At 35.9% G+C, this 26,283-nt stretch overlaps 2 protein-coding genes across 2 annotated transcripts in view; one reads left to right on the plus strand and one right to left on the minus strand.

Annotated features, from left to right (window-relative positions):
* The window catches only part of COG5 (component of oligomeric golgi complex 5), a 183,345-nt gene that overhangs the window by 22,487 nt on the left and 134,575 nt on the right, over window positions 1–26,283 (plus strand). The gene's annotated exons all lie outside the window — the stretch shown is intronic.
* Window positions 8,726–14,934, minus strand: GPR22 (G protein-coupled receptor 22). The gene is made up of 3 exons (XM_014285919.3): window positions 14,389–14,934; window positions 12,302–13,365; window positions 8,726–10,319 (listed from the first exon to the last, which is right to left on the minus strand). Exon 3 carries the CDS (start codon window positions 10,292–10,294, stop codon window positions 8,993–8,995), a length of 1,302 nt encoding a protein of 433 aa, XP_014141394.1. The 5' UTR covers window positions 10,295–10,319; window positions 12,302–13,365; window positions 14,389–14,934; the 3' UTR covers window positions 8,726–8,992.

Genomic DNA, 26,283 nt, shown 5'->3' on the forward strand with positions numbered 1-26,283 from the left:
GTAATTGGAAAACAATATATAAACACAGCTGAATACATTACAAGTGTAAAGTATAGTTATGATAAATTTAAAATATTGCAGAAAAGTCCATGGCTGGCAGGAACCAGAAAGACACCTATCATGGAATAATCTAATTAATATACAGGTTTCCAGATGATTCATAAAGATTTAGAATAGGAGAATTTTCAAGTAAATGCTCTTGCTTTATTTTTGGAGGCAGGGTAATTTGTTCTTCCACAAAGTAAGGATTACTTGTAATCCAACAATAACTAAGGAGGATGTTACACAAATGTACTAGATTCCCAGAGTCATTCACTTGTAACTCCTTACTGAATGGGGAAGGTCCAACTCGTGTTGTTCCAACACTGAGAAGGAGAAACAGGGTATTTCTGTTGAAATCAAAGTCAGTTAGACACAAAGGTGCTATAGAACAATAGTAGAGAAGTTGAATTCATTTGGAAGAAGAATTCCAGGCTGTAAAGCTAAATCAATGGTAGTCATTCACCTTTTTATGGAAGATATGTGTTGTCAAACAGATTTGTATGTTTTGATTATTAGTCGATTAAAGAAATCGTGTAGATGTATTATAGATTTGTTTTATGTGCATAATCTACAGTTTAGATGAATTAAATCTCCCTTAAGGTATTGTTCCCCTATGTAAGTAATTAATTAATTATGCCATCTTCTTTTCACCTCACAGTTGCTCTACATTCTTGGTAGGTAATTTTGTTACTAGGGGAGCTGGAGGAGAGGAGCAGAGGTACGTAAAGTAGTGGTAGTTTTCTATGGGTGTGCACCTCAGGTTAAGGCAGACCGCTGGAGGACGAGCAATTGTGAATGGGCAGAGCACCTTGAATGCTCAACATACACACATAAAATGCTTTTTAAATAAAACATAAAAAAAAAAATAAAAATATGATATCAGTTTTTACAGAGGTGAAAATACTGTAACTAAACCTCTGTAAAGCACTGGAATTGGACTGCATCCATGCTGGGATTGTTTTACCAATGTTGTTTCGGTTCTAGCATTCATGTCGCTATGTCATGCAAATATGTACTTCTGCAGTTGGTATAAGGAATTGTGCTGTACAGATAAAAAAATAGTTTTGTGGTTACCTGGGAATAAATGTAATTATACATGTCATAGTAGGATATTAAATGGATGCTTTTTCTTGAAGATTAAGGCTGTAGAGGTGCGTTCATGGGGAGAAAATAAAGGGTCGCAGAAGGGCTCTTTGATTAGCAGAGAATAAAATGACAAGAGCGAAGGGCTGGAAAATGAGGCCTGGCAAATTCAGAAGTATAAAATAATTGAAAAATGAGATTGTATACATAATTTTGTTGTAATTCCTCAAGTAAATACTGGTTATTCAAATCTTATTAATAACCACTTTTATCCTGTTCATTTCTAATGAAAGCATGAGTTGGTTCAGGTTAAAAAAATCTAACCAAACAGCTACGAAAAGAAGACTGAAGATAATCTTTGTTCAGGTCCTGGATGGGAGCCAGTATTGCTGTAGCTGTCATTTCTGCCTTGCCTTAAACATCAGTGAAGGTGTTGCTGTATGTAATACAAAGCAATGAGTAGCGCAGAGTAAGATTTAATTCTTGCACATAGGAAACAGCTTTAAAAATAGGCTGTTTTCACAGGAGCAGGTTTTCCTCCTTGTCTCCTGACTCATGCACGTAGTTTTCAAGTCTTAGTTTAATCAAGAATTTTATGAAGTCTTCTCAGTTACGGTTTGGAAAGTGAAGTAGTCCGGTGTTTTTATTTGTTTACCATTCAGGTCCAGCCTTCCATTGCTCGCAGGCACTAGACCAGATTACTGACTTTGTTATCTTAAAGGCAGACTAGACTCTCTTCAGCTGAAGGAGAGTGTGGTCCCATATCTCTTTTCATGCCACTTCAATGAAAGATGTGAAGATCTAACCTCATTAAAAGGGGGAACATCCTATGGTTTTGAGAATATACTGTTTCTATTGGCAGATTGGCTACAATTCCAAAGAGTTGTGTCGCCTGTCATGTGTGCCTCTCCCCGCCCCCCCCCCCCCCCCCCCCCCGGGTTTTAACTGACCTTGCTTGCAAACTAAAGATGTAGCAGAAACTTGAGATTGTTGACTGAAACAAAATTGCGGCATAACAAAGTCTCACTGACCTAATAAAAAGTTTCCAGCTTTTATTCCCCTTTATTTAAACTGCTTCTGGAATCTTCTCTGTATGCTGTACAACCGAGGCAAGATTTGTCTGGAGCTTCTGAATGCATTAATCTTTTTTAAGGTGTCTAGCTTGCCTTCATGTGCACTTTTTTGTGTTTTGTCCATGTTTGATGCAACTGCAGATGAACTGTATAGCTCCATTTTATATTTAGGGGCATATAACCTCATATGGTCAAAATTATTAAACTTAAGCATTTAAACATGGAAAATGAAGTCATTTACTCAATTTGAAAATCTCTTATGATTTGGTGTTTTCTTGGTGACTGTTCAGAAGATAAATTTGTAACTCAACTAACACTCTTTGTTTTACTACATGCAGATGTACTCATGGAAAGTCTGTTGTATCTGAAACAAAATCTCTCATGAAATACCTTACTGATTGCAGTAGCAACAAATATGTATGCTAAATCTTCTTATTTTAGCCATATTATACTCCATATATGTGCAGGTGTGGGTTATTTTGGCAAAACACAAAAAATCAGTTTTCCATAAGAGTTCTTTTTGGGTTAGGTATTTAGTCTGTGGAAGCAGCTGTTGTTACTGAACCACAACCTTTCCTTTGCCCATAGATTCTTTTCACATCTTTTTTGTTTGTTTGTTCTAGTTCATTGATAGATCTCACTTACTAGCTGTTAGCAGGAATGATAGATCTTCCTCATTGTTGTCAAGGTGTTTTACAACAGCAGTGCTCACATTCACCCCTTGTTTTGTGATGATACGTACTGCAAATAGTGTTCCTTTCCTATTTTCTTTATGTTTTGAGTACACTGGTAAATGCAAAACAAAGTTATCACCAATTATTCGTAAAAATATTTGTAATCATTTACTAACATGGGAATCTGGGGTTTTTTTTGGTACTACTTCTTCCTTCATCTTTATTTATTTGTCACAGGGGTTTATAAAAAAATATCTTGAAATAAGAATATGGAAGAAAACCATGGTACAAAGTATCAGTAGGTTGTCATCAGTTATTGTGCTTTTTTTCCCCTTACTAATGGAGTTGAAATTGAGTTTAATTTGAAGTAAAATCTCACAACAGATTGTGAGAGATCCTAGTACAGTTGAAAGTAAAGCTGTACTAATATTGCTTTGTTAATAACAGTCTGACATAGCCAGAATGACAGATTTTATAGCAATGTTGTTTCAGCAGTGACATTGATTTGTTTATGAGATATGGTATCAAGTCAAACAGTTCCAAGATAGGATAGGAAGTTAGAGATCATAGCAGGGTAACAGAAACCGAAAGTGTATTTCCAAAAACCCAGCCTGGAAGGAAAATAAGGGCATGCGGTTTGCCAACAGCTTTGTGCTATCAGCCTGCTCGGCTGGCTGTGCAGTGTCAGGAATCAGAATGAGGATATAAAAATGCTTATATTCAAAGGATATATTTCATTCAAACTATAAAAAGTAAATCATGTTTTAATATTTTCGGGTTCTTTACCTACCACAGAGCTTTCATTGTAAATCTGTTTGGTTTTTGGTTTTGTTTTTTTTTTTTTTTTCCATTTTGATGGAATTTCTTTTCATTATGTGAAAATTTCAGGAAACAGCCGATACAGAAATCTATAAAGTAAATACACAGGAAGATATTTCTTCCATTCTGGCTCAATTTATGATAATCATTGAAGTATAATTGTAGCAAAGAACATAAAGATGTCTAATGATATTTCTCCTTCAATTTATTGCTATTAAATTGCGATAAAAAAACAGTAATTGAACACATACTGTTGTAGTGAAACACACTCGAAGCATCCAGCCAATTGATTACTTGACCAGTACTGATTTTGGGGAAAATCCAATAGCGTTTATTAAAATTTATAACTGGGAACAGACATCTAATAACATTTTCTTCTCGGGTCTGTTCTTGGAATGCATGTAGTCTGTGTGTACTTTGTACTTGGTAAAAGATATAGTTTACCTCTAGAAAAAAGAGATAGTAACATAGTGCGTGTTCTAGGTTTGTCTGTCTATTCTGTATGTAATTTGTTAAATCAAAAGCCTTCTCTGGAGCTGCTGTTCATGTTGTTCTCCCCTCTCCTCCCAGCAATTTTAGCAAACCCACATATCACGCTCAATGATTCAAAGATAAGTTCTTGTATTTTTGCTTATTATAATCTAAAAAATAAGGTTAGTAATTTTCCATGGCAGGTGGATGTTGCCCTCCACCTTTCTCTGGTCCTGATGGCCACAGCTACCTTGCAGTGGTTCCTTCCACCTTCTGCCCTTTTCCTCTTGACCTATACTCTCCACCTGCTTGACATCCTTCTTCTTTAACACTCATTGGGTATAAGTCCATTTTAATTTTCCTCTTAGTCAGTTATTAAGTCTGGGTCCTTTTCTTTTTTCTTTTTTCTTTTTTTCTTCTTACGTTTTTTCAGACCCCACACCCAGCAAAACAAACCCCAAAGCCTGTGTTTAATTTTCCTTCTTGAATTGCATAAGTGTTCTGTGAAAAAGAAGGTAATTGCAGAGTCAGATTCTTCTCTCCTGTTGGTGTAAAACAGATAAATTCAGTGATATTACAGCAGAATGTGTGAAGTGGGAGTGGAATTTGGCTGATATAAAGCTGGAAAGTTTAAGACAGAAGCTGATTGTCCTTAGCTATATGTTGGAGGTATTATGTTTGAGCAATGGAGGAGGGAAGGGTGAGTTAGTGTGTTCTGTATTTTTTTTAATACTACATTGAAACTTCGGTGAAGAATGCTGTATTCTCTCCTTTTGAAGGTTTAATCACAATTGGTAGCTAAAACACTTTCTTCAGAGGAAACAAACACATGTCTAAAATACTGAGCTATCAAAGAATTCTGATGACTAGCATGTACATTGATGCTGAAAAATAACTATTATGTGCGTTGCAGTATGATACACCTAACAGTTAACGGCAGAAAAATTCTTCCTTGTGCCCAGGTAAATTATACAGCTTGTTGAATGTATTACTTCATTTAAAAATAAAATAAAAAAAAAAAGGTGGTGGTGAGGAGAAGGCGTTTAAGTATATGCATGGTGGAGCATAGTGCCTGTCTGTCCAGTTCAGAGATACTCTTACTAAAAAACCTTCCATATAAACATAAGGTAGATGCCAATGTTGATCTCCACTTTTGGAGCGTATGGGTGTATAATAATTCTGTATTATGTGCATGTGTTTATCTAACAGTGAAGGAAGAGAGGTGTATTGATCTAATATGTATCCGGATGCATACATTTTTAATCTAATATATTTAGAAATCACCGAAGTGATTCCTATTCCCCTGGCACTAATGCAGTAAACAGAACTTCTGACCATGTAGCAGTGCCTTGTAATCTGTACAAATTTTTGCCAACTTGAAACTAGATATTTGTGATGTATTTATGTTTCCATTTCACTGGTTTGTGAGGTACTGGTGTATTGAGGTGTGCTTCTTGAATATTCTAATAGCTACTGGCACTGTACTCAGCTTCTTTGTATTTTTTTTGTGGGAAAACCTCATTTTATAATTTAAAATTGAATGGAAATGCATTTGAAGTTAAAAGACAGCATAGTCAGATACCAGCTCACACTTTAGGGGCAGAGAACGTGTGGGAACTGGTGGTGGTTGCTTCTGTTTCAGAGATGTGTTTGCTGGAATTAATATTTTTAGAGTCCTGTACAATTCTGCTTGCCTTAGGCTGAGTGGTGTGAAATGTAATTGAACTAATGACTCGCTGTGGTGAGATCATTTTTAACAATGTAGTGGGCTTCTTATTGTACAATACTATGGCATGTATTTGCCCTTTTTTCTGCAGTGATGCTGCCTATTTTTGTGTTCTGTTTTAGTCTTGTCTGTCAAGCACCCACGGCACACCTTCATATCCCTCCTAAAATCCTCTTCTATATCTGTAAGATACACAGTTTTCATTTACTAGTTACCCTTGATTTTGTCTTGTTTGTGTTAAATTTGTCGTCTTTGTGGTGCAGATCACGTATGATTCTGTTATTATAATGACTCCTATGTGCAATCCTACATACACACATTCTTACTTGTATTACTCAGAATTTTCTTCTGTGGCCCTCATAGCATAGTCCAACATAATATAAATATTTCTATTTATTTATTTAATGACAGTTGAAGAACAGTAAATGTAAAAAGGAACTTGCTTATATTCTTAAAGGCAGTCAACGACTGTGATCGACATAGCCTTTAAAACCTGACTTAATCTCTTTGACTAATTCCTAGGCTACATTTTCTCTTTGTTCTGAAGTACTGCTTCATTGAATCTCACTTTCTAATGAATGAGCTTTTAACACTTAATGTGTAGTTCTTGAGGATTTATTTAACTTTATAAAGGAAAGTCATGTTGTCAGGAAACCTTTCAAGTCTGAAAGCTTTTCTTAAATGCTTATTTCAGATAAGGACCTGATGTAAGCTTATTGATGCATTGTGGTCATTATGATTTCCAATTTTTTTGGTCTTTTACAATAAATGAGTACTATTTTAAATAGATTTATGAATGTTTTATTGGAAGATAAGTAATCAGTAAAATCATATTATGCCATTAACCCTAGAAATCCTACTTCTCCTTCTAGTGTTCAGAATACGGAGGACAGATAGGCAGGGAAAGGAAGAAGTGTTACAAAAAAAGAGAAAATAATAGTTCCTTCTTAGTTTTTTGGGGCACATTTCTTTTCAGAGTACCTTATTCCTGAAATAATGTTTTTGAAGTGATAAATTTGGTGATACAGGATTTTTTTTTTGTTAAAGTTTCTTGCATAAACCCATTAAGTTTACTTCCTCCCTGCAACCTCTCAAATAAGATGGATTTCTATTGTCGGAACCAAGGGGTAGCTCAGGTGAAATCAATACTGTAAGTGGGTACAGTTGAATGCAGGTGTTGTTGGGCTAGCTTTTAGAAAAAAGCTGGTGAAATTATGTTTGAATGTATGTTACACAGTAATTTTAGATAACAAATCATTATCACTCAGACAGTGACACTTTTAGGTAGAATTTGGATGATTGTTAGCGGCTGATCTTTGTGGCCTATGGAGCTGTAGTCTTATTTTTTTGAGCCTTCTGTTCTGGTAAGCCAAGACACGAGCATAAGTAAAGGTACATTACAAGTACTGCTTTCTTTTTTTAACCACACATTTTTGTCAATACACACATGATTAATAATTTAATGATGTAATGGAAAATAGCTTTTTACTCCCTTAAAACCACTTTCTTTGTAATATATGCAACTTCAGAAAAGTGCTTCAGAAATCCTCATTTTTTTACGTAATATTTTAGTCAAACTAAGCTCTCATAGTCAAGGAAGGATCGCTCTGCTTTTTTTTTTTTTAATAGAAGCCAATTATTGAAAACTAGCCTTTTAATTACACTGATAGCTGGTGGCACACTGAGCAGTTTATATAACAAAACAATTGAAGTCATGCCAATTGATTTTGCAGGGTTGGTGGTTTTTGTTTCCCCCTCCCCCCATCACTGGTAACTAAGTCAATGACTGTAGCCATTGTTCATTGAAATTAGGAATTTTTTTAAGCATGGGATAGTGCAAACCACTCAACAAACATTTGTTTGCATGAAAATCTTAATTTGTGCTTACAATGCTATGGATGACGATGACTTCTTAGGGCTTATTGATTCTTCATTGCAGGTATAAGATGAAATAGGAAAAGAGGTTGTGGAATGATGGTATACCATGGCCATCCAGGAGATAGTGAAATAACAGCTAGCAGTATTGGTGATTGGATTATGACAAAGTAGTTGCATGGCTAAAACTGGACATCAGTGAAGCAGAAGTCAAAATAATACAGAAGCTATTGAGGGCAAGAAAATTACCTTCTGCTGTAGTTGTGGCACTTGGCAGCCATGTCTTTCTACAGTGGTATAGATGGTATGAATAAAAGATCTCTGTATAAAAGGTTTCCATGTCACACTCGAGGTATAGCTGAACTCCTGCAGTGTGAAAATCTAAGCCTTGGCACAGGAATTGCTTCGTTGGTTGGTTGTCGTTTAGCATCAAGCCCAATAACTTTCTTGTCTGTGGTTTTTGCCTTCTTAGGCAAAAACCTGTCTTTCCCTCTTAGCCCCTTCACTACTACTGTGTAATTGTTCAAAATTATGTATTTTCTATGTAGAAACTGTGGATCTGAGATTATATATGCAAGACTTTTTACCTTTCTTAGAAGTACTGTCAATTTTTGGACCAGCGTGAATTTTTCTTTTTTCCCCTCGTTCAGAATCAGTTAATTTTGACCATTAGTTGAAGGACGTCACGTAAATGGCTTCGTCTGTGTGTGCATGATAATTGCATGCCGGAGCAATTTGAAATAAATAGCTATCTAAATATGAGATCAAAATGAGTCCAAGTTGTAGCTGTATAGCATTCAGAATATATCTCTGAACAGTACTGTTTATGAACTAAATTTCAAAATACCATATCATGCAAAATGTTGAATTTTTGTTTAGAAAAGTATTCCCGAGTGGAATTTTTTTAAAAAAATTCTTTTATATTTACAGAGAAACTGAGCCATACAAATATTTTTAAAAGGTTGCACTTCTTTAAGGCTATTTATTTTCTAAAAAAGAGGACTTGAATATTTTTGACAAATATACACATGGTGTTACTCTAACAAACGGCCATGCAACATATATCTTACATAATGAAGAACTTGAATATACAAGACCTACCCTATATAACATATATATTGAAAATGTACAGTCTCGCCAATAGTTAAAAAAAGTTTTTCTGATTTGGCAGTATTTTTCTACAATTTGTTCAAATATTCCGCTTGATGTGTTTTGGTGAATACTGAAATCTAGTCAGTGACAACCTGAGGTACTAAACATTTCTGCCTTACTTCGTTGTCTTCAAAGGTAATCTTTTTGTTCCTTTTAGGCTCTATCCATGAGTTGTGTATTACAGCATTATTTGGCATGGGGTCTGCTTCCACTATTGAAACAACTCGCTTTTTCATCTTACTTTTCAGAACTTTCTGAAACTTTTGCCTTGTGAATGCATAAAGTAGAGGGTGAAATATAGTTGTTCCGTATGCCATTACTAGAAAACATAATCGCAACTTTACCAAAAGGTCACTTGGGCCTAAACATAAGATGGTGGTGTTTAAAACAGAGATGGGTGTCCAGCAGAGAAGGAATGTTGAGATAATCAAGAGGGACATTCTGAAGACTCTCTTTTGCCGTTCTCGTCGCTCCCGGTGCCGTTTTACAGCTCTGCGTAGAGCAATTATGACAGACACAGAAGTCCTTACACCAAAGACGACGTTTCTTCCTCCACTGCTGTGGGACACGTCTGTAGTCTCATGCTGAGTGGTCAAAGAAATGGTTTTTTTCTTTCTAGCTTTCTTCTTTTGTCCCGTTGTAAATCTTGTACCAATCCGAATATTTAGAGCCTGGAGTATTTTGGTGTATGTAATTAGCATTACTATAACAGTGAAGAAAAAGATAGGAATCTGAACAAGAAGGTGGTAGTACATTCCTAGCTCAGTGTGGTATTCATTTGTACTCACGCACAAAAGTGTCTTATTTTCCCAAGTACTTGCGCTTTGAAGACTGAAAAAGTTGACTTCAATGAAAGGAATCAGGAAGGAAAAAAGTGAGATGATCCATATTGATGTCATTAATATCACAGCCCTTCCCATGGTCAGAATTCGATTGGCAGGTTTTACGGAGATGTCGTATCGGTCCAAAGTGATAGCAAAGACGTTGATTGCAGTTGAAACGCTTGCAAAAGAGACACAAGCCTCGTGGAAGCAGCAGATGAGAGCAGTGTTACTCTCCAGTGAAAGCAGAAGGATAACTATAGTTAGAGGAATACATCCCACACAAATTATTACATCAAGTACATGAAGGTTCATTGTAATTATGTTACTGACAGAATTGATTAAGTTGGATTTCATACAGTAAAGTACCAGCACGGTGAGGTTGCTGCCAAGTCCCAAAACAATTTCTAACATCAAAAATCCAGTGAGAGAAACTTGAAAGCTTAATGGATATGACAGTGGTCGGTACATGTTGGTGTCGATGTCATCAATGGCATCTCGAACTGTAATGTTAGATTCAGACTGCATGTTGACTTCCAGAATGGGGGAGAAACACATTCTTTTGTTGCAGTTGTTTTTTCTCCTGAAAGGTGAAATAAAATACGGAACTACTTGATTTCTTTTTTTTTTAACACTTATTGTAGATAACTGTTGGGGAAGGAGGAGGGAGGAAAAGCATCTATTCTTATCAAACTCTTCATTTACTGTATGTTTAGAGCTTTAGTTGGCATGGACTCAAAAGCCTGAGGATCTAGAATAAGGTCTTTCTGTTTTAAAGGAAAGCAGGATTTGGTTAAACAAAACAAACCCCCAAAAACCCCAAAAGAAAACAAAGTGAAAAGCTTCCACTTAGGGATACAGGGCTTTATAGTGATGTGGTTTTTACAAAGGGCCCATTTGTTGAATAAACTGTGCTTGTGCATTGCCTTTGTATTGTGTTGAGGGTCTTTTTAGAAGAATGTTGTTAAGTATTAAACAAATTCCTACTCAAGATCATTTTGAAAAGGCTCTTGTGGAAAAAGAAAGTGATAGGAACATGGAGCACTGTTGCTTATGTATCATACAAATAACATTTAAATTATTTATGGCAATTTAGCAGCCTCTTATGGAGAGTATGCAATAGTCTTGTGGGCTGAAACAAAGTTCTGTAATTGAGCAAATTTTTACAGAGCTTCAAGACTACTGTTCACTTTTGTCTTGTGTGCATCTACATGTATGAAACCACTGCAGCAATTTTGTGGTATATAATTTCAAATGCAAAACTTGTATGGGTTTGAGGGAGTAGAGTTTGTTATGGAAATACTACATTTTCTTTTTCTGATTTGAGTATTTAGTTTCTTCAGGAAATCAGTGCCTACATGGAATGTAAGAGTATTTAGTTTTATTCTAGAATAGATTTAAGGGAATAATTTTAGAAAATAATACTTAAAAAGAAAACGGTATCTATCTTTTTTTTTTAATGTATACATATTTATATATATACAAACTGCACTTAAATTCAACAGATTTCTGTAAGTAGCATGTTTGTCTTGGGAACAAATGAGGTTCAAAAAAAGTAGCATTAATTACATCTAGGAGGTTGGGGTTTTTTTGTGGTTCATCTGCTTTGTTTTATACATGCCAGCAGGTTGTAAATGTAGTATCTGCATGTAATACCTGATTTTTGTGTTACTTGTATTGTCAGCCACTTCTTGAGTTTGTAATGAAATGAATAAATAAAAGAGAGGTTACTCAATTTCTTGTTATGATACTTGAGGGCTTTTTTTTTTTTTTTTTTTTTGAAAAAGCTTTAAATTTAAGAGGGGATATATTTGGCATGAAAATAAATTTATATGCAGACCTTTGTTCCATTCTGAATACAATTAAAATAGGTAGCACTAAGGTGAACAAAAATGAACTCTTTTTTTTAATGAAAGTATGAATTAAGCACACTTGGGATACAATATGCAAATGGATTTCATCTGCTGTTCTGAAAAGCCTCAATTGCACAATACTATTAATTGCAAATTGTATGATGAAAATTCTTGGTATGCTTCAACAGTTATTTCACATGTGCCTCTTAAATATAAAAGACGTAAATTAGAACGTATTAGTCTCAGGTGTGAAATGAAACAAGAAATATTTCAAAAGCTTTGTTTAATTTCTAATTTAGGCAATCTCTATTAGGTTTATATTAACCCTCAGGAATACAATTTCCTCTGTGTACGCTGTCCTGGCTGTGAATGGATTTCAGGAAACCATTCCAAATGCATTACTCGATAAATGGAGTTTTTTGTATTAGCAAAAGCTGGGAGGAAATAAATAGCAGATCTGCTAACATAAATGACAGTCTTAACTCTAACATTATGCCAACTGAAATTTTGCGAAAACTGAAAACTTCAGATGTGCTAAGTCTTACGAATATATTAAACATCACCTTCTTGTTGCATTGATGAGATTTCAGTTAAAGAAAAGCAGAAATGTCAAGGCAGGGAGCTAATTTACAAAATGCATCACCTTTCTGGACAGTGCCTGTTCCCTTGCAAATGCTGAGCAGAGGTGGGGTGCATGCAACCACTGACCTACCTGTTCTCTGTGCCTCAAGGGCCTTTCAGATCATTGCAGCAGCTTGTCATAAACTGATACATGGTGTCATTGACAGATATTTGACATGCACTGTAACCTGGAAACCAAGTGGTAGCTGGGCTCTTATTTCATTCCTTGCAGGCTTTTGTTTTTCTTTTTTTTTTTTTTGTTCCAGCAATTCAGCAGCAAAAAATTTTGATTAAACATGGGGACTTCTTAATTGCCTGAGATACTTCTACAGACCAGTGCACATTCTGTGTGTCTGTTCTGAGTTTCAAGCCAGCAATAACAAATAAACCTTCTTTTAAGTGATGTTAATTTCTTTCCCCTGTTGCATTTTGTAGCAGCCTGGTTTTATTTTCCAGATTAAAAAAAAATGGTATTTCTGATCTCTGTGTTCAGAGTATATGTAGACATCCTTTAGTTAATGGTTGCGTATTTCTTTCTGTAATATTCCTGCTCATTACTTTTGAGTGACGGCTTAGTCAAAGAAGTTGCTATACATCATAAAATCCAGTTCATGTGCTTTGAGAGTAAGCATGAATTACCTAATTTGATTTATTTTCATTTAAGGAGAATACATAACAGACCATAAAATTGAGAGGAAAATATCCATTAGTCATTATGACAAATAAGTTATTAAATAAGTAGTATAGAAAAAGCTTGGTTAAAACCTTTTTCAGCTTGCTGGTGAAGTATGCATATTCTCCTTTTGGGAATTCATGTTTCATTGTTTCTTCATGCATCAGTAGTTTCCACAATTCTGGTTTTAAATTATAAATCCCTCTTTAAGAAATGCTCACCATTTTAAGAATCAATCATTGCACTCTTCTTTTAATGAAAATCTGAGCAGATGTGTTAGTCTTCCATGTATATTGTTGAAGTGTCATGCACGTAAATGGTAATACAAGTGTGTTCCATGTTTTGTTTCTAATTCCTTTATGTCTTAAGAATACATTTTAGTGATGCATCCTGCTGCTTGTAGGTCATACAGCTAGAAAGATACCCGGTCAACTGCATTCTTCATATTGTCAGTTGTAAAACTGAATTAGTTGCTGCATGCCCTTGTGAAGGGGAGGAAAAAAAAGGTTAAAAGTAGGGCTTACAATTTCACACTAAAGTAATGCAAAAATATAGTTTCTAATATCACTTATTTAATGAATAAAAGATCTCTAAAATTGGATTTTGTAGATTACGTTAGAAATCAGTTATTGTGTTCACTATTTGCTAGTAAAATCCTGTCATTCTTCTGTCAACTTACATGAATTTAGTTTTTTGGATAAGTTTCCTGTTCTCCAACTAGTGCAGGTTACAAAAAAACCCTGACTAGAAGCAATAACTGTTGGATGTAGAGTGTCTGTGACTAGAGCTAGAAAATGTAGTTTTATAGCTCTTGTGAGCAGGTAGTTTGTGTACATAGAGCTTTCTTGTCTTATAGTGAGAAATCGAGCAGAACCAATGAGCTTTATAGGAAATATGTTTTTTGTTTAATTTGCACACCATTATAATTTCCTTTCTTGAAATAAAAAATGTTCAGCAAATCCATGTTTTTAATAAACAACTTGAATGTACAGGGTAATAAAAGAAATAAGTTAAAAAAACCCCAAACAACAAAAGGGGGGATTTTTTGAGCAATCGGAGATTAGTTATGTTAGCCAACCTTCATAAAGCAGTAAGTATACACTAATTACAGACTATCTGATTCCTCAAAGAGGAACTGAATAAATCTGTAACATGTTTAACTGCCAATATTTGGAAATATTGCTGAGGTAGGAAAAAAATATTCCCAGTTGCATTACATGTTTTTTTTCCCCCAATACTGTATTAGCTTAAACTGTACTGTCTTTATGTTGCATGAGCAAAACATGTTCTCAATATTCTACAAGACTTTCATACAAAATAACATTTTTCTACCATTGTGTTTTTAATGGGGAGGGGGAAATAGCATTTGAATATTTCCTGGTCTCATATATAACAAGATACTAGCGCTTAATGTAAGTTGAATCTGATCTCTTCCCTTTTTTCCTCCAGTTCTTTTTTGTTAAATGTTGCTTATTCTGCATACCATAATAAGGAACAGATCTTACCTCCACTAAAGATTTGATAAATTCTTGATGCAGGTGAAGCAGTTCCAGGTTGGAGGGATTCATTTTGTTCACTTGTTAGCAGAGTAGAAGGGAAAGAGGGTAATAAGCATATCTTCAAAAAATGACCTTAATGAAAATTTGTGCCTGTACTGTGCCATTGTTTCAGCATACTGCTAATGTATACAACTGCTTTAGTTCTGGTTTACAGGCTGCTGCAGTCTCCCACTCTTCCTACGGTAGAATCAATAAGCATCTGAAAATACATAATGAAAGTAATTTAACATACTGAAGGCTTCTTGTCTCCAGAGACACCACTGAGATTCAAGCTTTCTAAAAAAGAAAAGCAATGCTTCTGAGAGGAAAGCTTGCGATGGGCAGCTTTTGCAGAATGACAGCCTACCTTGTCGCTTCTCCTCACTGCAGAGAGATGCAGTGCATTCACTAATTTTGATTGGTCAGTGATGTTGGGCTTAAATTGTGCTTCATATATGGGATTGATGCCCTCCCTCCCCCCGATTTATATAAGGATTCTTTTATAAAAGGACTAAATTTACAAATGATTTATGAATTCTGGAATATATTAAGGGTATGGCAGTTTTATTTTTACCTTTTCACTCTTTACTGTGTGTACACTGGAAACCACATGACACTGAAAAAAAAATATGGGATTAAACGTTTATTACTTAAAAAGCTCCCAAGAATCTATATTTGAATTTGCCTACTTTCCATTTGTGATATTGGTTTTTTTGGTCCTAAGAACATCTCTGAAATGAAGCTACCTCTTTGAGCCACGCTGAATTTCACCTGATATGTTTGTATGCAAGTGAACATTTAGGTCTTGTTTTGAATTAATTACATTCAGGACAAGTTAGTACCCGCATGTATATTAGGAAAATTTTTTTTAGGATTCACAGAGATTATTCAAACCCTTAAAATGGGTTGATAAATTAGTTTATTCATGAATCAGAAATGAATTATTTTTCTGATCCATCACCATGTATAATGTATGTATAGTAGTGCAGTAGTATAGTATAGGTTGTTAATTTTGTTGAAATGTTAACTTCTAAAAAAACCTGGTATGTTCCACGTGAATTTTGCTAGAGACTTCACAGGTTTTTGTAAGGATGTCATGCATGATGTGCTTGACCTTATTTATCAGGGGGCAGGGCCTGTCTTTATTTTAACTTTTTTGTTTTGTAACTTATTTATGAATCTGTTCTGTCAGTATAAACGATGCTCATAAACATGTAATGAGGAGTAAGAGAAGGGTAGCCCAATATCTGTTTTGATTAGTAAATAAACCTGAAATAAACCTTGGAAATAAATTCAGTATACAACCCAAAATAGTATTTTTTTAAAATAGGTTTGCCTAAGCAGGTAATTTAAGAATATATGAGTATATATTCAGTAGTTTTCAATTTCAGATAATTGTGGGGCGTGGGGCTTTTTCTGGTTGTTTTTGGTTTTGTTTTCCTTCTTGATTTTAAAGGTTTTAATTTTTTTTTTTTAAGTTTGATGAAGTACTAAATGTTAAAACATCATTCTTACATAAGCGGCTGTATTAAGATGGCAGTTTTGGTCAAATTTTGATGGGTTCCTCTGTTTTTAAGTTGTTAATGCAATTGTGTAACTCAGATGTCTGCATTTCTTCTCTTTACTTTTTCTCTCAGCATCCATCCATTTTATTTATCTTTAGGTAAAAGCATACTGTATTTATTTTTTAAAATGATGACATATCTGTCTAGCGTGCTTCCTGTTCCATACTCTTTTACGTTCAGAAAATACCTAAATAAAGATTGCAGAAACTTTGAACAAAGATCATTAGGTACCAGCTGGCTATACTGAGTAGCAACTGATGGAGTCTTTGAGCTGTCTCTGTGTCGTCTGCCTCCCATGAGCTTGAAACCAGTGATACCAGCATTGCTCTTACGGGTGACGTGATAAAGAGGATTCCTGAAATGAAAGCATAAATACTAATATATTAAAGAGATTTACTTGCTTCACTTTCAGTGTGACTTAGGATAAGTAGGGAAGCCTGTCTAAATTTAAAGAGATGAATCTCCAGCTCCCTGTCTAATTCTTCAGTCTGTGCCTGAGCAAAGATGGGGATACTGGATGAGCTGTGCTGTTAGAGGTATACATGGGTGAAGGTAGATATAGCGTGGATATGTGGTTCAAATGCAGGTAGAAGGGTCAAGAGACTTCCTGTGTTACAGAATGTGATAATGACAAAGGTTTTATCTGCAAAAAGTGTTTGAGAGGAATGATAAGTAGCTGAGTTGTGAACATATCAAGCTTAAGTTTTCTGGAGAGAAAATCAGGAGAAGCAGCAGTACCATATGGAGGCAATCAGGAGTAGGTGGATGGATAGACATGCTTGCAAGCCATTGCTGTGCAGATGCTAGTTAAGATGGTGTGAACAGATGACATCATCCTCAAAGGGTAGATAGGGAAGAGTGGGCAAAAAGAGCCATGTGCAGACACCCAGCATAGGCAGAGAAATGTGCTCCTCTTATACCTGTTTCTATATCAGTACAGAATGGGAGAGAAAGAATTTGACTGGTTATTTTGGGTTTTAGGGGAGTGAAAAGTGGGATGGAAGGGTAATGAAATTGTAGCAGTATTGGGAAACAGCAGGAGTCTTAAACCAGGGGGCTAGTGATGAAGGGTCTTAGGATTGAGAATGGCAACGAAGGGGAGAGGGAGACCCAGAATGTGACAGAGAATAGAGTTGTGAAAGGTTAAGCCTGCTGGGTCTGATGTGAGGAGAAAATAAATGCAGAGGCAGGAGTGTGGAGCAGAAGGAGGCAGAGGCAGGAGCATGTAAAGAGACTTTGGGTGCACAGAGATAGAGATAATTGCAATTGCCATAGCGTACACCCTGTAGTACTTTAAAATTGAATTCAGGAGTCATTACTGTCTGTTAGAGTATGTTCTTCTGTTTTGCTGAGAGTTGAAAATCCAAAAATTTGGAAGTTGTAGTGTATTTCTTGGTGGTCTTCCGTCTTTTATCTACTGTCTTGCTTTCTACACACAGGAGGTAGTATCCTAGCATTGACAATTAACTGCATTCTGAAATGGTGGTGGGTCATTTGTAGATCCAGAGGTCTGAACGCTGCTTGCTGCTGGTGGGTTGATAAGGTTGCCCCAAATGCAGCTTCTTGCCCTGCAGTTTTTTAAATAAGCTTACTTTCTTAAAAAGACTCTTTTAGGCTCACAAGGTCTGATAGGCCCAAATTAAGTACTCAATTCTGATGTTTTCTATCAGGAGTCCTTGATTTCAGAGCTTTAATATTCTTTTAATGTGCTTTAGGGTTTAACTTCACATAAACCTATCGCAGACTGTCTTAACATCCAGGTGTCACGGAACAGACACATTCATGAAGATCTTTTTTGGCACAGTTGGGAAACTGTGTCTGCTTACTTACCTTGTTCTCTGTGTTATCTCCCCGATAGCTTCCGCATTGCTTTCTGTTTCTTTCTTTGTGCTGCACATCTTGTTACCTAGTTTGAATCTTGCTGCTCATGTAGTGGCTATTTAGAATTCTACTGCTTCTGGGTCTAAAAATGTCATCTGTTGTCATATTTGCAAGAGACATGGGCTCCTAACTCGTACAAATTTTTCAGTGACACAAAATCTCTTTAGAGCTTAAGGCACTTTCGAAAATGAATACTGGATGATTTTGGACATCTTGCCCTGGGATTGTTCTTCAGCATTATTTACATGGTGTGTCTGCACAGTGCCAGCTGGATGGATCCTCCTGTACCTTGCACTTACATACACTGGGCAGGATGATGCCCAATTATAGCATAGCTCTTCTGGATAGTTTATTGTTTGTGTCTATTCGAGCAGCTTGTGATCCGTATCTAAAATGTGTTTCTGACCTCACTGCATCTCAGTTTCCTGAATAGTCTGTTGCAAAAAACTTTGTTAAAATGTTGTTGAAAACCCAGTAATTTTTATAATATCAAGGAAAAATAAACAGTGGATGAGAGTGGTTCAGGAGTTGTACTGATGTGCCTGTGTTATGCTGCATTTGTCAAGGTGTTCTGTTTTACCTGATACTGAAACGATGGCTTGCTGGCCTGGATCATGCTGCAGCATGCTTTTATGTTAAAAACGTGTAAATCTGACTCCTGTTCAGTACACAAGTTTCTGGTTGTAAAGGCTTTTATTATTGTTTAAGGGTGCTGTGCTGAATAGATTACAAATTCTCTGCTAGAATTTGTACATAAGTACCATTCTGACTGATGGTAATGCAGTCTTTTCTTTCTTTTGACACAACTACTTTATTCTCATTTCTCTAATCTATTTAAGGCTATTATTCCTTTTCTGTAGTAAAGACTGACATCCACAAAATTAATTTTCCATTCAGTGTTCTATCATTAATGTTTATTTTCTTTTCCCCCTGGTTGTTGATTGCCATACAACTTGCTTTGTTTTGTTATTTGTATAATGACTTATTTTAGGTTGGGTTTTGTTTTTTTTGCATTTCTAACTTCCATTTTTCCCTTGCCAGAAAACATTCCTACACGTGGGACGTTGTTGATCTCAGTTTCGCCATTTTAGAATTACCTCCATAGATTTAAAAAAACTTGGGTTTTCCAGCTTAATTATATAACATTTCCTTGTGCTGCCTCTTGTACTTGCAAAGTTGTACACCTTTGGAAGCAACACAATGACAAGTATTTTTAAATACATATTTTATATATATATATAAACCATATATTATGTGTAATAATATTTTATATTGTTTATAGCTTTGTGTGTATAATGAATATATGTGAATTTTCAAGATGTGGAGTTAGCATTTGCATAGCAGCTCGAGTAGAAAAAAATTACCTACTTATGCTACGATTTAGGAATGTCTTAGAAGATTCATTTGGTTTTGTGTAATTGACAGGCATAGGTTATTTGTTCAGTAGTATTTCATGTTAGTTCAACTATTGACCTTTTCAGCACTGGAAGTTCCTGTACTCATGAGGATATGTGTAAGTTCCAGAATGCCCTTTAGCAATTAATACTGAAACTGCATCTCATTTTGGTTTTGCACAATGAGGTGACACCAAAGAAGAATTACAGAACCGGTGCTAGTTATCACTCATATATATAGGGTAGGCATTCATTCTTTACATATTGTAACAGTGAATTTGGTTTAGTGTTGTAGCTAAATCATGGTCCTTGTCATTACTGCACAATTATTTAAGCATCTTAGTTAAAAAAAATACAAACAAAAAACGGACTATCAGTTATCTTCAAGAGGGAAGTATGGCTGGTAAATATAGCAGTAATTTGAATAACATCAGTCTGGCTCCTGCTTTTCTCCATGAAGGTGGTTTGACCTCTTGTATAAACATTCACAATAAATGGTGCTGTGCCTTGTAGTTGTTATTGGCAAAAATTTAAAGTCACTGTAAATTCCAAGATAATTTTTTTGGTTTTCTTTAAAAATTGCAATATTTCTGTGAATTTAGTTTTTCCTTCATTAAAACTGTACTTTGGGTACTCTGAGAATTTGAGAGTTTTTTGCTTTTATGAAATACTCTTAGTTCCAAATTGACAATTGCTACTGAATTTTAGCAAGGGTTTTTATTATTATGGAAAGGCTTTTGGAGCCCTGACATCATATCTTTTGTATTGTGTTAAGACATAAAAAGAAAAAAGCCACCTGCTCATATTGTTTAAGCTTGAGAAAGTGTGTCTGAAAGAATGTTGCTTCCCTAAGTTGAAAAGCAGTTTAGCACCACAGCTAAACATTGCTGAAGCTGGAGTGCTGACTTTGTGGCTGTAGAATGAGGAAATAATTGCCTTGTGGTCTAAAGCCCCAGGCGGTTGCTTGCCTTGCTTTCATCAAAATAATTTGCGTGTTGGAAGAAGTTTTCAGTGTTACTCCCTGCTCCCTGGGTTGCTGTGTTGCCTAGCATCTGTAGCTAGTCTGGAGCCTAGACTGTCTTCTAGACACATCAAGCTCATGGCAGCGCTGTGCTGGGTGCATGGCAGAACGGCATCAATATACATGTTTCAGGAAGCTTTCTGCCTCGCGTATTGTGTGAATATATACAATATAGTGAATTGGATTCAGAGGTAGCTGAACTTCACATGCGGGGTGTCAGGATTCTCCATCAGCTATCCCTGATGCTATGGAAGCTGTGCCTGGCAAAGTATCTGGGATGGGCAGCAGCAGGAGCATCACTAGTTGCCTTGTTACAATCCCGGTGCAGGAGTTCTGTTACACTCTTTACTGCTGCAATATCCTTTAAGTGCAATTGCTAATTTAAAACAAAACAGGAAAACAGCACGATTTTCTCTAGAGTTGTTTATTTGACAGAGATCTTGGGTAGGCTTTGTTTCCAGTAATTTTTACAAATAGGAAGGCAATACGATTTTCTCTTAATTAAGACAAAGTGTTCACATGGCGTGCCTAGTAGCAAGCATTCTTCTGGCTGAAATTGAGACAGAAGTCTTATGATCTTAATTACCCTGTGAGTAAAGAGTGAACACAACATGAATAGCTATCACAACATGAACTGTGTCCCTTTAATTTTGTTAAGATCACCCACAGCGTAAGGGTTACCACCAGGATGAGTTTATACACTGCAGTCTTGCACCGTTAGCCCCTTGGCTAATTTGGTTTGGAAGTGATACAAGAAGCAAGTGAAAAGGATCCAGTAGGCTTACTACCTTTAAAAATAAAAGTTAGTGACCACACATGCTAACTGCATGTTTCCGTATAACTGCAGTGACAGGACCATACTTCGCCTTCTTCCGACAACAAAATAAAACCTATGGACAGTAGTTAGTTTCCCCACCCCCAGCTGTGGATGACTGCTATAACAGTGGTTATAGCATCTGTCAGGCCCATGTGTTCGGTTCAAATATAGGAATTCATTTACATCTGTCTGATAGCAGCGATATTCCTCACATGATATTCTCAGAATCTGAAACATAACATGCACTACTATGTGTTTTCTTATCTGGTTTGGTTTTTTTTTTTTAAGATAAAGTACTCTGTCTTCCCCTCTTTGCCACCCTAGTTCTTGATTTATTATTTTTACAAGGTTGTTCAGGGAAACTGATAGAAAATCTGTTTATGTAGTGCCATAGAAAGATGTGTGAGAGGAGTTTAAAAGTAATAAGCTATAATGATAAATGTAGGGAAATTGAACTAAGCTAGTGTAGTGTGTTGGCTTCACCATTTACTCTGCTAAAAAGAATATTCATTTGATTGATGTGCTTCTTGATTTAAATTTAGATTTCTGTTGGTATCATCTTTGGTTTATTTTCTTTCTTCCTCTGTTGTTTGGGTGCAGTAGTTTCCATATTTGTGTTTATAATATAGTTTAATTTTTTTTAATTGATTGTTAAGGAATATCTTTAACTTTCTCAAGAGGATAAATGAAATAGAAATATGATACCCTTGATATTTTCTGTGTTTTTTTAAACATACATGTTGTAGCTCTAGAATCTAAAATAAACACCTAAACTGGCATTAAAATGCATGCATATGCATGCATATGAAGAACTAATTTTATCTATCGAGCTTTCAAATATCAAGAGTTGTTGTGCTTAAACCATAGTTCCAGGGTTTTTTTCCATCTCCTAAAGTATTTTTAACCTCCCTGCATAATTGTTGCATTTGAAATCACTTATTGTAGTACTGAAGCAAACCAGAGCTTGTATGAAAAATGCTTTCATTTGCTGTATATTGGAGGAAGGCTGAGAGCAGTAGTGTCAGTGGTATGTCTGAGGGAGGGAATACTGTTTTGTTTCATATATGGTTAATGCCTGGAAGTGGCTTTGCAGTCATTAGGCTTGAAGCCTAGGTTTTATTTTACTAATAAAATCTTGAGAAATTGAAAGTGGTTGGTGGAGACATTTTTACTATGCTGATGCATGATGAGAAAATACACGTTTATGGAGAAAAAACTTGCCAAATTCTTCAGCAGCCTTCACTGATGATCTACTTAATAAATGAAAACATATAGGTAGAATGAATTGCAGTGATAGGAGCTATAACATGTAGTTGGAGTGGGAAAGGGGGACAATGTTATTTGCATTATTTCCAGTACCTTTCAAAGCGAGAAGCTTCAGTATCACTAGGAGGGCTAGCAATTCTGCAAATTGATACCTATGGTTAGAAGCTCCTGGAGGAACTGTGGAAGATAGAATATAGCAACTGCTACGACCTATCAAGAGGCAAACCATGTGAGTTATTACGTACTGACTCTGCCTGTTACCATGCTGTCTTTCTTAAAGAGAAATTGCAGTTCTGGTACCAGTAGAGGTCCTTTCCAGTCCTCATTCTTTCCACAGTAGATATGGTGCCCAGTCAGAAATTACTCCCCCTGAGAGCTGGATATGGAGGAGAACTTTATTTCTCTTATTAATCACTCAAATTAGTTTTAATGTGAGGAAAGAATGGAGGGAAAGGAGAGCTTGCCCTTTGAAAGTGATTACTATTTTAAGCCTGCTGGTTGTTAGGTTGGAAGTGTTTTTCTTTAAAGTTGTGTTATGTCGTAATACCTTTTCTGCTGTCTTGCTTTCGAAGGAGAAAGAAAAACTCAGCCAGCCCTTCCTGTTAGGTAGGGTAACTTTTTTCCCCCTGCAATTTTTTCATGTATGCTTCAGAAACTTATTTTGCTCACCACCATCAAAAAATTCTAGGTGTCTACCTCTTTACTGGGCTCTTGATAATACCCTGTTTAACCCTCCCACTCTAAAATCTTTAAGCCAGCATTATCACAGTAATCAATACATACTTTGGTCCAGGGTAGAATACTTCAACAAGAATTTTCCAGTGGTGTTTGAGTACATCTGTGTGTAAGGACTGTCAGTTAAATGCATACCTTGATGAATATTACAGGCTGTGATGGTAGCAAGTACTTAATACAGTTTGAGAGGGTATAAAAGCAGCTCTCAATAATATTGAAGCTTGGAGGCAAAGCAGCAATTACAGTGTACTTTGGGGCAATAAAGGTTGATATTAGTCACAGAAATTTTGGTTTGCATTCAGTAATCTGAATCTAGAGCAAATTTATATGGGCAGTTAGAGAGAGTGTGGATTAACACTGTAACTAAGGATTTTAGCTGCTTGAGCAATGTCCCTGACCACAGTACCTGGGCATTCTGTATCCGCTTCATAGTTTCTCTTCACATCATTCTGTTCTGTAGAAAAAGTGGTCTGGCAACATGGTAGATGCCTAGGGCAGATCTGGAAAGTCTGTCTACTTCATGAATCTGTCCAGTCTCTATAATACAGGACTAATTTATTTTTGAAAAATGCAGGGACTATATAAATTTTCCACATTCTCTTTGCAGGTCTTTCAGCACAGATTTTTCTATGTCTAACTAGGCTTGACAAAGAAAGTTAAGCCAAGGCAGTGCTTTGGAGTAATAATGAGCAAATTGAGGTTTGAATGGAAAAATAGTTCATGCATTTCAATCTTTCTCTCAGGACATTAATTTTTTTTTTCCTAATGTAATGTATTGGCGAAGTCAGAATATAAATTATTTCTTGCACTAACCTTACTTCTGTCTAAATTGCTGTAAGCCTTCAACTGCATTGAAAGGGGGGGGGAGCAAAACAAACCCCCAGAACATGCAAATAATTAATGAATGTAAAAAAAAAATAAATTGATGAAACACTATAGAACTCTCTACTTCATCATCCAGCTTTTCAAAATTAAACAGCCCCCCCCCCCCCCATCTCTAAGGATCAGGCCTTGCAGCATACATAGGAGATTATTAAACATAAGACAAAAATATAGAACTGCATTTGGAGAATATTTCACCTGTATTTTGACATCTAGGAGCTGTAGCTCCTAACATCAGCTAGGAAGTTAAATTAAGTGTGAAGATATTTGCTAAACAAAACCTATAATCGTATAGGACCTAACAGTTGAACAAATCAATATTACAAATAGAACAAACTGATATGGTGCTTTTATGGCTTTTACGTATGGTACATTGGCTTGTGCCATACTGGAAAAACTTTTCATTTATCTATTAGATGCCTTGTATTTTGGTGCATTTCTCCTTCTCTTATCCTTCCCAATATAAACTGTATCTTACATGTGCTTGAGTTATGGTAGAAGGAAGAAGAAAATATAGTTTGATTTAGGATGAGCCAGGCATGGATTTGGTAGGATGAATTTTTGATGAGAACTAAAGGAGTCAGATGCAAAGACAGGGAAGTTTTGAGAATTGCTCCAAGGGTGACTGAGCTGCTCTTCAGAATTATTTATATAAGCTTTCCTTCTTTTCTTAATGAACTTTTGCTGTAAGTGGACAGAGAATGTTGAATGTTGAGTTTCATGGTTGCTTTTGTAGGAAACTGCTAAAAGGTTAACTTGTAAACCTTGCTTTAAGTTTTGGGGTTTAAAAAAAATCTTCAGCAATATCAATATTTCTTCACTTTGGTACCACGTTATAATTCCTTTGGGTACAACTGCCATGTATGACAATTTGCTGGATAGCCTTCTATGATCAGCTGGGTACAAAATTACTTTGAGTAGATGTGCACATCAACAGCACAAAGAAATGAGGATGGAAATGGGATTGATCCCAAAAATTCCATAGACCAGCAGCTGCAGAGAGAACTGTGGACTGTAGAGAGTCCACACAAAATTGCTAATCCGTAATTTGAAATCTTTGTTTAAATCTGTGATTACGATGCAAAGTTTATTTGCTCTTTCTGTGCTTGCCTGAAAGCGTCTGTATTTTCAAAGTATGTTTCTAAGACTACTGAGAGCTGCTGGTTGTAGATGCAGAAGAAATGAATTCACCAAATCACTAATCTTTTTAATTTTTTAGATTCTTTTTAGAAAGACATCCAGCTGATATAATTTAATATTCTGTTCTTGTGCAGAGTCTTGGCTAATGCATCTGTTGAATGAATAAATAAATAGAAAGAAATGCAGTTTTAATTCTGGCAAAAACTATTTTTATTGCTTGCTTGTAAAATTGGCAGCAATATTCTACTCTGGGACAGCATTATTGGTTAGTGACACAGTGGAATAATAGTAGCAGTTAGAGATAAATTTGAATTTAGCAGAATTTTATAGCTTGGGCTTTTATTTATTATTTTTACGTAATTCAAGCACCTGCAAGATAATGCAAGATGCTGGTTTCTCTTTTGGTAAATATTACACATTCACAGCTTGATGTATAGCTTCTAATCTCCATTGATTACTATTATCTAGCAAGTGCTTGCTAGAGATCAAAGCAGTTTGACACTGAACAGGTCACAGATTGGACCAACCTGTTCTTTGACTGAGGCTCAAGAGAGCAGCCAGGCAGCTACTGTTTTACCCTCTGGACAGAAAAATTTTTTTTTTTTTCTTCATCTGCTTTTTGGCTTTTGACTTCCAACTGAGTTAGTAATTTATTTATTTGGTTTGGTATTTGAATGATATTTGCACTTTTGGTGAGGAAGTCCTGTTACACTTCTTCTGGGAGGACAAAATAATATCCAAATAGTTTCAATTGCAGTACCCAACTCTTTGCTGTCCAATTTTGCTGGTAAGTACAAGGCTGCTCAAAATGCCTGCTGTGTCCACCTCCCAAGGCCTTCTCAGCACTGTACCCAGTTCCTCTGCCAAACCTGGGGATTTGGGGTGCTGAGTCAGCTGGAACCAAGGCATGCTGCGTTGCTCCTAAAAGAAATCTGGGGTTGCTCGACTTACTTAAAACTCTGCTGTCTTCACTGCCACTGACAAGCAGTGCTGGCTGTGAGTCTTGCCTTGTTCAGCTGAACAGTGTGTATGAAGTATTTATTCTACAACTGCTGTAACTATGATACATATACCATAGTTATATTTTGTATGAATGTGTAATATACACATGTGTATATAAAAAAGTATATAATGGTTATAAACCTGACTTTAATTCTCTAG

This window comes from Falco cherrug, chromosome 5, assembly GCF_023634085.1.
Source record: "Falco cherrug isolate bFalChe1 chromosome 5, bFalChe1.pri, whole genome shotgun sequence".
NCBI lineage: Eukaryota > Metazoa > Chordata > Aves > Falconiformes > Falconidae > Falco > Falco cherrug.